This window comes from Diabrotica undecimpunctata, chromosome 8, assembly GCF_040954645.1.
Source record: "Diabrotica undecimpunctata isolate CICGRU chromosome 8, icDiaUnde3, whole genome shotgun sequence".
In the NCBI taxonomy this organism is placed as follows: Eukaryota; Metazoa; Arthropoda; class Insecta; order Coleoptera; family Chrysomelidae; genus Diabrotica; species Diabrotica undecimpunctata.
In genome coordinates this window covers 37224451-37237435 of record NC_092810.1, presented here as the reverse complement: position 1 = coordinate 37237435, position 12985 = coordinate 37224451, and the positions used below count along the sequence as shown (strand labels likewise).

General features: G+C 33.8%; 1 protein-coding gene across 4 annotated transcripts in view; it reads right to left on the bottom strand.

Annotated features, from left to right (window-relative positions):
* Window positions 1-12985, bottom strand: part of LOC140447449 (uncharacterized) — a 112919-nt gene that overhangs the window by 63907 nt on the left and 36027 nt on the right. For all 4 annotated transcript variants that reach the window (XM_072540100.1, XM_072540097.1, XM_072540098.1 and 1 more), the window contains exons 4-5: window positions 7149-7493; window positions 4259-4589 (exon numbers count right to left, since the gene is read on the bottom strand). In XM_072540100.1, coding sequence (XP_072396201.1) covers window positions 4259-4589; window positions 7149-7493 — 676 coding nt within the window. The remainder of the gene's footprint in view (window positions 1-4258; window positions 4590-7148; window positions 7494-12985) is intronic.

Below are 12985 nucleotides of genomic sequence, written 5' to 3'. Positions count from 1 at the left end.
AGAAAGTAAAAATATTTAATGTAGACAATTTTAAAACAAACAAACGTTGAGTGCCATGTAGAGGGTGTCAAAAAAGATTGGTAATTGAATGACAATAGAAAATATATAAACAATAAAGTTGTTCGTTTTATTTGCAGATACTAAGCTACAAAATTAGTTAGGCAAAATAAATGCTGATGGTACTCTTCTAAACTCGAGCTAAGATTGATAACAACGCATTGACATTGCTCGCGAGTATATCACTATTTCTTATGTGATACTTAGTTCAAATCGCAAGTAGTTCAAATGGACATTCTTGTGTTTTATTTTGCACATACTGGGCTGCAAAATTATTTAGACAAAACAAATGCTTTTGGCACTATGTCTTTTGTGGTATTTTAAGTACTAAAAAAAGAAACAGGATGGCACTGGGGAAAATTCTATATCAGCAACAAAAAGAATAATAAAATAAAAGAGAAATCCAAAAGAATGGATTCTAGTAAAGAATTCACTCCCAATTCCATGATCAAGAAATAAGATATATGAATTTAATTAGAAACAACAAAAGATGTGACCAAAAGGTAAAAGTGCTCAAATAATGTGGAGCAGTGTTAATTGTCGCCCTGTATATTGTTAATAATTGTCACACTTTTGACGCCACACATTTCATTATCGGTAGTGTAAATGTGAACTGGTGAACAGACCAGTAAGCGTTCTCACCTTATAATGCATTATACACTGTGTCCGTAAAGTATGGAACAAATTCTTTTTTAGCTAAACAGAGCATTTTAAGAAATAATCCTGAAACACGTCGATTTTTTATTTTAATTTACCGTATTTTAAAATAATATTCTAATATACAGGGTGAATTACTTTCGAGTAATGACGTCACCGTCATTTTTTTTTAAATGGAACACCCCTATTTTGTCCCAATTTTCGGATTACTCTAGCTGAGATGATTCCAAAAATGTATCATATATGTTGATTCAAATTGGTGAAGGGTGGACAAAAATACAATAGTTTTGTGTGTGCTCATAAAGTAACGCGTTAGTTAAATTAACAATATCAAAAATACTTATTGTCTAGCGGACGGAATATGAAAGAAATTATTTCTTATCAATTTAAAAGAAACATAGTAGGCTATGTTTTTGTTAAATGTCATTATTTTTTTAATTTATTGATGTTTAGTGACAGTTTAGTACTACAATTATTTTGGTATTTGTGAATGTTTTAATTATTGCTTAGATTTAATTTGAAGTAGAAATGGAGTTAAGTGTAAAGTAAAGAATTGAAATACTTATGATGATTGGGTATGAAGACAGATCGCGAACTCAGATGGAAGTGTGCAATTTGTTTAATGATAAATATCCAGAAAGACCTATAACGCGTTCAACAGTCAGTAAGATTGAAAAGAAATTTCGAGAAACTGGTACGGTTGAAAATGCACGGAAATCAGGTCGTCCCTCTGCAAATGCTGATACAGCATTAGATGATTTACTTAGTTTTGAAGAAGATGCGCACACTTCTGTGCGTAAAGTTAGTCGCGATATCGGTGTTAGCAAAACAACGGTACACAAAGCTTGAAAAATGGCATCCTTATAAAATCAAACATGTGCAGGAATTAAACGAAGATGATCCCGATAGAAGAAATCAATTTTGCGAAGCAATGATGGATAACTGCCACCGAGACCCTCTCTTGGTACAAAACATTATTTTTTCTGATGAGGCTACTTTAACGTTAAATGGCGAGGTTAATCGTCAGAATTGTAGATACTGGGAAAAGAAAACCCCCACTGGATGCGTGAGCATCATACACAATACTCGCAAAAGGTAAATGTATGAGCTGCAATTGTAAGAAATCGAATCATCGGACCCTACTTTTTCGAAGGTAATTTAAACGGGGCAACGTACCTTGAGTTTTTAAGGGGGTATCTCGTACCTAATTTACGTAATTTGTTTCCCAGCAGACGTAATCCTGGAGGTTTTGATGAAAGTTTATGGTTTCAACAGGATGGTGCACCTCCACATTATGCTGTATATGTTAGAAGGTACCTAGATGAAATTTTTCCGAACAGGTGGATTGGTAGACGTGGACCTATTGAATGGCCAGCGAGGTCACCAGATTTCAATCCTTTGTATTATTTTATGTGGGACCATCTAAAGAATATTGTGTATCAAACGAAACCAGCAAATATTCAAGAATTACAACAGAGAATTCGGACAGCAATAAATAATATTTCTCAAGACACAATAAACAAGGTTTAACAAGAATTTGTACAACGTTTGGGTTACTGTCAAATACAGCAAGGGCTGCAGTTCGGACATTTATAAAGTCATGTATTTCATCATATTCTGTCCGCTAGACAATAAGTATTTTTGATAATATTGTTAATTTAACTAACGCGTTACTTTATGAACACACACAAAACTATTGTATTTTTGTCCACCCTGTACCAATTTGAATCAATATGTGATACATTTTTGGAATCAGCTCAGTTAGAGTAATCCGAAAATTGAGACAAAATGGGGGTATTCCATTAAAAAAAATGACGGTGACGTCATTACTCGAAAGTAATTCACCCTGTATATTAGAATATTATTTTAAAATATGGTAAATTAAAATCAAAAATCGACGTGTTTCAGGATTATTTCTTAAAATGCTCTGTTTAGGTAAAAAAGAATTTGTTCCATACTTTAAGGACACAGCGTATGTATTGTTTAGATTAATAGAGCAATCAAGTTACTGAACCGACCAGGCAAACGACATTTGTTTTCACTAGTATATGGACCTCTGTAACAAAAATCTATATGTTTCCTGCAGTCGATTTTTTGACTTAAAACCTTCATATACCATATAACGTTGTGGCTTGTAGTGCTTAAAATATGTTCAAAATTTCAAGTCCATCGGTCAAATAGTTTAAAAAGTATTTTATTTGTTTATCCCAAATTTAATTTGTTTGCAACAATATAAGTCAGAAAATTATATAGTTATATTAATTATACGGGTAGCTTCTGAAAGAAGAAAATTTATTCTATTATCAATATATAAAAAAAATGGTAATAACTTTTTAACCATTGACCGTAAAAAACTGATTTTTTCACATTTATACAGCTTAAATTCTTGAATTGTTCTTGAAACAAAATTGTTTAAAAAAATTAGATGGTTTATTTAACAATCTAATTATTTAAATAATACATATTCGTAATGTACGCAAAAAGTACATACAAATTAAAAAAAAGAAACGTCGAAATCCATAAACAAGAAACAGAGATACAGTTAACAGCTCCTTTCCCCTCCGCCGCTCTCACTAGCTTCAAACCCGACCAATTTTGAGGACCACATTTTTTAAGCTTTGTAAACGATTCCATTAAAATCCAATATTCTTCGAATTTTTCACATTAAAACTGAGCATGCTCTTTCAGATGACCCTAATAAAGTCTATTGATTGTTATAAACAAAGCTATCAATTTATAAAAAAAGGCACTTCGTACTTCGTACCAAAGTGTCCTAGGTAAACTTTTTTTTCTTTTAAATTTGTAAAAAAATTCAGGCTGTCTTAATATGGAAAAATAAGTTTTTTGCAGTAAATGGTTAAAAAGTTATTCTAATTGTTTATAAGCAAAAAATCGACATTTTTTTGCCAAATTATTTTCAATATTTAAAATTATTATTTCTCATTTTTTTTAAATAATAATAATAATAGAATAAATATTATTCTTTCATAAGCTACCCGTATAATTAATGTTACTACCTAAATTTCTGACTTATATTGTTGCAAAAAAATTTAATTTGGGATAAACAAATTAAATAACTTTTAAACTATTTGAGCGATCGACTTGAAATTTTAAATATATTTTGAACACCACAAGACCAACATTGTGTGTAATATAGTGGTTATAAATTTATTTTTAAAAAAGTTAATATTTGTAAAAAAGTTGCAAAATTTTTGGTTGCAATTTTCTAAGCAACAAATAAGGATACGAACATTTCGAAATCGTAATTTTTAAGGTTTTTATATGACTTGATAAGTTTATTACTCTCAAATTTGTTTCAAATGCTTCACGTTTTGCTGATCGACGGAAAAGACAAAATATTACCGTTTTTGACATTAATTTGTTAATAACTAAGTCCAAAAAATCGACTGCAGGAAACATATAGGTTCTTGTTATTGAGGTTCATACAGCGAACAGGTGCAGCGAAATATTGAATGTAAAGTTCCTTGATTTGCCAAAAACGTAAATTATTTTTATAGTTTGACCAAAATACAAATATACTTACACTATCGTCTTTCTCTAATCCCTCCGTTATCTGCCGCATAGTCTCCTCCTCGTTCTTTTTAATTACATATGCTATGAAGGACTTGCAGATATGCGTATAATTGTCCACGTCAACTATAAAATCTAGTACCTCATCTGGAGGCTTCGATATTTCCTGCAGAGGTTGATTCGATGCTACATCTTCGGGTCCTCGAGAATAGATGGTATATAGCATATCGTCGATCATTTTGTGCATTTCTTTATTGTTCACTTTCTTCCACTTCTTGTGTAAGATGTAAGCTCGGCAAAAGTCGAGATCTGTGGTTGATTTTGGTCCTTTGGACAGTACAAATCTGAAAAAATATAAACATGTACATTTACACGTTATATAATTGCCAAGTATACTATACATTTACAGTCCATACAGAGACATCGTCTCTAGTGTGATGTGGAAGAATGTAAATGATTAAACACAGTTTTATACAACGTGTACTTTTAACTAACAGGGAAATAACAACTAAAACCTTTTTACATTGTCAATTGACATTAGATGTGTCCGTTAACTTTCGTCTTCTTTTCTCTATGCCTATTATAATATACTACTCTCAGGGTCATCAACCCCTAATTGGAAGTCCTACGTACACCTGGCAAATGACACTGACGATGGACTAGTTAGTACGAAAAGGTACTGTTGTGATATAGCCCAAAAGGGTCTTTTTAATTATACAGGGTGAGTCATAACTATTGGGACATAGACTAAGGACAGGTTATTTGGACCAAAATATGGCTATTGGGCCAAATATGCCTTAATAAAATGTTGCTGAGAAAAAAGATACAGGGTGTTAAAGTTAATTTTTGTTTTTCGTTTTTTTGCTAATAGTTTCCCTGTATATTTATAAATTGCTATTAAAATTGGCACAGAGGCATAATCTTAGACAAGAAATAGTATTTTATTACAATTCCACTATCAAATACCAAACTAATAAACAAAGTTGCAACTAAAGTAAGGTTTCCGTTTTGACGATAAATCAAAACTAAACACACTTTAACTTAAAAGAACTCACAAAAACTCAAACTAAATGTTCTACATGGTCTCCTAAGATTTCTATGCCTTTTCTAATTCTTTTTATAAAGGATTTTCGGACGTTAAAAAAAAGATTATTCTGTCCCCTTATAAGATTAGCTGCATTTTGAATGTATCTCCAAGTTCGTCTCGTGTATTAATTTCATTGGCATAAACTAAGGACTTCATATGCCCCCAAAAATAAAAATCTAGCGGGTTGTACTCAGGACTTCTTGGTGGCCATTGAAAATCACTGCCTCTGCCAATCCATCGTTGAGGAAATACGTCATTAAGATGATTTCTAACAGCTAATGAAAAATGAGGTGGCGCTCCATCCTGCATAAACCACATTTTTCTTCTTACATCCAGTGACAGATCATCTAAAATATCACTAAGAGTATTTTCCAAAAATAATAAATAAGAATCTCCATTTAAATTCGGTGGAAGAACATAAGGCCCTAGTAGTTGGTCGCCTATAATGCCACACCAAATATTCAATTTAAACTCATGCTGAAAATGTCTAGCTTTAATAGCATGCGGGTTTTCTTCTTCCCAATAATGACTATTTCGCCAATTTAAAAACCCCTCGTCTGGTAAAAGTTGCTTCGTCGGTGAACATAATATTCTTAATAAAGTGTCTGTCATTGCGATGTTTATTCAGAATACGTTGGCAAAACTGTAACCGTCGTGGAAGATTTGTTGGAAGTAAATTTTGAACAGGAGTGAAGTGATAAGGATGGAGGTTCTCTTTTTTTAGAATTCTAACAATAGACCACTGACTTACTCCTGTTGCTGCTGATAGATGTCGTGAACTTATTTCAGGATTTTCATCTACTCGAACCAAAAGTTCATCCTCTTGATTAGGTGTGATTTGTTTCGGTCGACCACCCCGATTTTTAGTATGAAATGACCCAGTTTGTGATTTGGTTGCCTTCTGTTTGCGTATAACATTCCATACCTTCTGGCTGCCGAGCGACCGCAAAAATTTTCTTGTGCGTATACGCAAATCATATCTCGCATTTCTTCATTAGTAAAATGATTGTGACGAGGCATTTCAATCAAAAAAGTAATGATTACTTTTAAAAAATTCAACATTACACTACACTGTCACATCAAAAATAATTTACTCTGAACAAATGACATTTACCAACAACAATTATCTGACAGTTAAAAGCATACTTTTCATAAATGAAATAATATTTGAAATACTTTTTTAAGACTCTAAGCAGTTCGACTGCGTTTTTATCGAAAACGGTTGAAATTATCATGTTTAAACAAGAGTACCAATTTTACGTAAAAATGATGTTTGTCATATTTTCTAATAAAAATTACTAAAAAGTTTCATCAGAAAAAGTTTAGACTCAATTTGATCATTAGGAATGATCCACGTGGCGCCCTCTATGACAAAACGTAAAATTGTAAATAAAATACTATTTCTTGTCTAAGATTATGCCTCTGTGCCAATTTTGATAGCAATTTATAAATTACTAAACTATTAGCAAAAAACGAAAAACAAAAATTAACTTTCAACACCCTGTATCTTTTTTCTCAGCAACATTTTACTAAGGCATATTTGACCCAATAGCCATATTTTGGTCCAAATAACCTGTCCTCAGTCTATGTCCCAATAGTTATGACTCACCCTGTATAAGTTTTATAAACGATTTTTAAATAAAACTTTTGTGATATTTCGTATACAGCTAATTACAGGAATTTTATTTGCCTTGTGGATTTTAAAATATTTGTTAGGCTTTGTATTTTTGTTCATTTCCCTGGGCTATAGGGTTAAAAGTATACATTCAAAATACAATGTGTCCCGTAATAAAAATGTAACTTTATTTATACTTACTTAAAAATGAAATTCCAATAGATCTTCGAAGCCTCCGAACTGATATCAAGTTTAACCTTCAACAAAACGTTCAAATAGGAATCAGTATCGTAAAACAACAACGTCTGCAATTTGCGTAACATCTTTTGGCGATAATGTTTCCTATACTTCTTTTGGTCTTTCATAAACAGTTCGATTTCATAGTCCAGATTTATTGCCAAAATGTCTTCCATGTGGGACAAATACTGATCCATCGACTGGAATTTTGATCTTACGAAAGTGTAGTAATAAAAGTTGAGGTGACTATTTAAGTATTGGATGAAAGTATCACAAATGTCCGTGTCTATAACGTCTTCTAGTAATGTCCTGAAAATAAAAGGAAACGGTGAGTCTAAATCACGGAAATCAAACGTTTGCTAATCCAATGACGAGACAGTAAAGAAAACACTTTATTTATGCATAATTTATGCAACACTGCATACTAATATGAATACATAGGTATGTCGCTCGAAACGAAAGGAAATATTTTAATTACCACATAAAACAACCCCTTGCGGTGAGAACCAATTTTTAAGAACATAAGGGAGCAGAAATTAAGTATCGGCAGTCATGATTTGGTGTTTTTGGAATAATCTTTAAAACTAACTTAAAACGTAATTGACGTGCCGGTCAGCTGAACTATATAAAAAAGGTGGCTACGATATCATAATGGCATTACAGCAGCTTATAAAAGAAGTATGGACACAGAAATCCATCCCTAATGATTGGAATATTGGAATACTTTGCACCATACACAAACAAGAAATATCTTTGAATGCTCTAACCACAGAGGAATATTCCGCTTCTAAATGCAGCGTATAAAATATTTTCCACAGTACTATTTCACCGTATAGCACCATATGCAGAACGGATAGTAGGAAAATACCAGGATGGTTTCCGAGGTGGTAAATCGAAAATTTATCAGATTGCAACCCTGAAACAAATTTTAGAAAAAAAATCGGTTGCCTGTAAAGTCGGTTTTACGGGCGAAGATTTTACGTGATGTTACGTCCCTCCACATATATTCTCAGTTTTTATTAATAATTTTATTATTTTATTTTTATATTTTAATTCTTTACTTAACGTGTGTGTATGTCTTGTCATCGTAAATTAATACGGACCTGTACAGTTCCCCTCCTAGTCTACGGGACGAGACGCATATTTCAGTCTTAGTTTAGAGATAGTCCTGTATAAATCGTCGCGCTAAACACTCCAGTATTTGTGTAACTAATACCCTGACCACGTGACATTGTGAGAAGATTTTGTTCCCGAATCGCCCAGTGCACTGAGGAAGAAGAAGAAGTATCCATCAACATCACAGGTACCGTAATTTGATTGCATACACACATAGTATTTATATTAATTGATAAATTTACCTATAACTTATTTTCATATTAAAATTAAACCAGCACCTAAAATAAACAATTATGAATGAGTGGCTCTTATAGAACTTACATTCATTCACGTGACAACGTCTTTTTCTCGGTAGAATATTTATTGATATGAATATTATTAAATTGCACAATAGAAACAAGGAATTGAATGAAAATAAGAATTGCACAAATTTTAACTATAGAAATATATTTTGTTTACTAAAACATTGTACATGTAAACTTAAACTTAACTAATTTCCAACGCGCCTAATTCTCTAGTGCTGCGCGCGCAGCGGACCGATCATGTTTGAGTGGGAGAGAGACGCAAGGCATTCGCCGGTCCGGCGGGCCTCTCTCTCGTTCGGTGACTCATCGTAACAGACGTGAGCGGGCGTTACACTTTTTCATGAGTGACTCCGAGCCACAACCTAATTTAAGACGTTGTCACGTCAAAACGGCGAAAAAATATGGCATAGATACTCATCATATATTTAGAGACTACAAAGCAGCCTACGACTCTGTAAATAAAAGAGAAATGTTCAAAGCAATGAAAGGGCTAGGAATACCAAATCAGTTGGTAAATTTAACAAAACTAACTCTTAAAAAAGTTAAATGTAGAGTACAAATTCAGGAGGAACTGCCTGAACCTCCTGTATACTGTTTAATCGTCTGATGTAAGCGTCAAATACATATCACATGCACCGACCTTTCTTCGGAGGATCGCGTCACCCGACAAAAAATTCGTGGACTGAGTATACTTTGTAACTCATGCAGCTCCAATATTTCTAATATTTCAGAAATAAAAGATCTTCTGCTAGATTTTAAAATGGAAATTCGTGCAAAAATTGATGATTTTGATAATAAAATAACTGAGTTAAACAATAAGCTCAGCCAGATTGATTTATTTAAGTCTACCGAATTCACGGATAATATTGCTAACGAAGCTGTAGATCGCATAACACGTGCTAAAAATATTCTAATTAGAGGCGTAACAGAATCTTCCTCTGGAGATGCACAATGCAGAAAAGATGACGACGCGAATAAGGTTAAGCTTGTTTTGGATACTGTTGGCTGCCAGGAAAAGCAAATCACCTTCTACAGAGTCGGCAAAGCAAACCAACGATTTCCCCGAATGATAAAGGTAGTAATGGGTTCGGAATACCACGTTAAAGATATTCTGAGAAATAAAGCCAAACTTCTGGAGAACAAAGCCACGGAAAAATTCTCAATAATTGACAACAAGACGCCTATCCAACAAGTACGTTTAAAAGAACTCCGAAGTGAGCAAGAAATTCGCAAAAATAACGGTGAACATGATTTAACTATTAAATACATCAATGGCACTCCCAGAATCACGAAATTTCGTTTATAATTTTTCTACCGACAAATTTAATGACTGGCTATTTCTATATACTAATTTAGATTCACTTTCCGCTAAGTTTGACGAATTTGTATGCACAGTGCAACTTCTTAAACCGGACATTATTTGTATTGCCGAATCCTGGCTTAAACCCACAATTCCTGACTCCTCTGTTAATATAAATGGATATACAATATACCGTAAAGACAGAGAACATCGTGTGGGTGGCGGTGTATACATTTACTTATCTAATATTATTACCACAACTTTCATAATTAACTATAAGCTAATAGATATTACTGGAATAGATGCAATTCACTTATCTGTTACTAAAAATTCTGTTTGCCTGAATTTAGTATGTATATATCGTCCACCTACTACACTACTTGCACACGATAATGTTTTCTTCACAAAACTAGAAGAACTATCATCTCTTGATAATCTTATCATTACTGGAGATTTTAACTTCCCAGAGATTACCTGGCCAATAACTTCATTATCTGACGCCGAAAACGCTCATAATTTATTTAAAAGCTTTGTAGTAAATTCAAACCTGATACAACTCATTACAGAACCCACTAGATTTGGAAATAATAACCAACCTTCTACTTTAGATCTAGTGCTTATTAATGATGAACAGCTGATTTCATCTCTCGAAGTCAGTTCTCCTATAGGAAAGTCAGATCATGCAGTTATAACGGCTCACATTCAGTTCAATCAAATATTACCCCGCAAAAATAATATTGTAACATATGCTACTACCGACTTTTCTGAAGTGGACATTGAACTCTCTCAAATCGACTGGCATTTATTTTTTGCAAACTTAACTGACCCCTCATTAATGTGGACTGCATTTCTCGATAAAGTCCACAATATAATTTCTACAAATACCACTTTCCGTAAGAGTTATAAAAACAACCTTAAACCCTGGATAAATCGAACAGCAATTAAACAAATTAACCACAAACGACATCTATGGCGAAAATTTAAACACACCGGGCTTCTTAGTGATTTCCAAAGCCACCGGAGATTTTCAAATAACTTAAAAACATCTCTAAAAACCCTAAGACAAAATTTTGAAGCAAATGTTATCGAAAACGGTAACATTAAAAAAGTCTACAAATACATACGTTCCTCCATGACGTCTAAAGTTTCCATTCCTCTACTTCAAAAATCCAACCAGACTTTATGCTCTTCTGACAAAGAATCTTCCGAAACTCTCTCTTTAGCATTTTCACAGGTTTTTACTAAAGAATCGAATGATGGTTATCTACCTGCTATTAACTGTAATCGTGTCGGCGCATCCTTACAGCAAGTTGAATTCACAGTGGATCATGTCAAACAACACTTAATTAAACTTCGCACAGCCGCTTCACCCGGTTTAGATGGTTTAACAACAAAACTGTTAAAAAGGTGCGCAGACACGCTTGCAATACCCTTAACGTTAATTATGCAAACTTCTTTCATCCAGAACTCCTTACCCCCTAGTTGGAAATTAGCTTCAGTTACCCCTATTTTTAAAAAAGGCAACAAACTCGATCCCAACAATTATCGTCCTATTAGCTTGCTGCCAGTAGTTGCCAAAGTTATGGAAGCCATTATCTCCGAGGAGATGACCAAATTCCTTCTCCAGGAACATGTTATTCCAACACAACAACATGGATTTGTCTCTGGTCGCTCTACTCTAACCAATCTCTTACATTGTGTTAACGACTGGACGTCATCCCTTAACAGTTCGCAGCCGGTCGACGTTGTTTATCTAGATTTCTCTAAAGCCTTTGACCGTGTACCTAAGCGCAGACTTCTACATAAGCTAGAACATTTCGGAGTTCGCGGTACTTTACTTCGTTGGATAGATGATTTTCTGACAGATCGGTATTACAAAGTTAGAGTTGGCGAATCTTTCTCACAGGACAGGTTAGTGGAAAGTGGAGTGCCTCAGGGTTCCGTCCTTGGACCTCTGCTGTTTACGGTTTTCACCAGCGATGTTCCTTATTATGTCTCAAGTAAAATATCGTTCTACGCTGATGACACAAAAATATATGCCAATCCAATCACAAACCAGCTAACCCTCCAAATGGACTTGGACTCTATTTTAACTTGGTGTTCCCAGTGGTTACTACCCTTAAACGCCGAAAAATGTGTAGTGCTTCGAATTGGTAAAAATAACCCACTTGTGCCATACTTTGTTAACGGGCAGCCATTAGTTTCAGTGTTTTCGTATAACGATCTTGGTGTTATCATAAACAGCAGCCTAACTTGGTCCGACCATATTACCTCTATTTGTAAACGTGCGAACTCCAGACTGTATCTTATTCGGAGGTGTTTCTCGAGAGTTTCAATGCAATCATTCTGTAAACTTTACACTCTGTACGTAAGACCCATACTTGAATACGCTGGACCAACGTGGTATCCTGATCTGGTTCGAGACAAGACTATGTTGGAAAACGTCCAAAGAAAAGCCACCCGAATTTCTTTGGGACCGAGAAGACCTTCTTATGCAGAAAGACTTAGTATGGCTAACCTAACTTCCTTTGAACTTCGCCGACAACGTGGAGACTTAATTACAACTTTTAAAATATTAAAATTCAATTTTGGAAATCTCGATGAAATTTTTATCATTAATCAAGATGAACGCCTCAGAGGTCATCAATTCAAACTGAAGAAAGAAAATTTTTCTACAAGATCAAGGCAGAACTTTTTACCAAATAGAGTTTTTGAGTGCTGGAATAACCTTAACGATAACATTGTCTCTGCTCCCTCTACCAATTCGTTCAAAAACAGACTTGACCGTTTTACATTAGAGTTAAAATATTGTTTTTCTTGTAAACCAAAAATTGTAATTTTATTTCTTTTATTTGTAATTTTTGTTTTTTTACTAGTAGGTTATTAATGAAATTTCTTTGTTTTTGGGCATAATAGGGACTTAGTTCCTCTGCCCTCACTTATGTATAATAATAATAATAATAATAATAATCTGGCTCTGGAAAAAGTAATACGCATATCACAAATCACAACCATTGGTTCAATATATAATAAATCAGTGCAAATCCTTGTCCATGCTGATGATATTAATATTGTTGGGA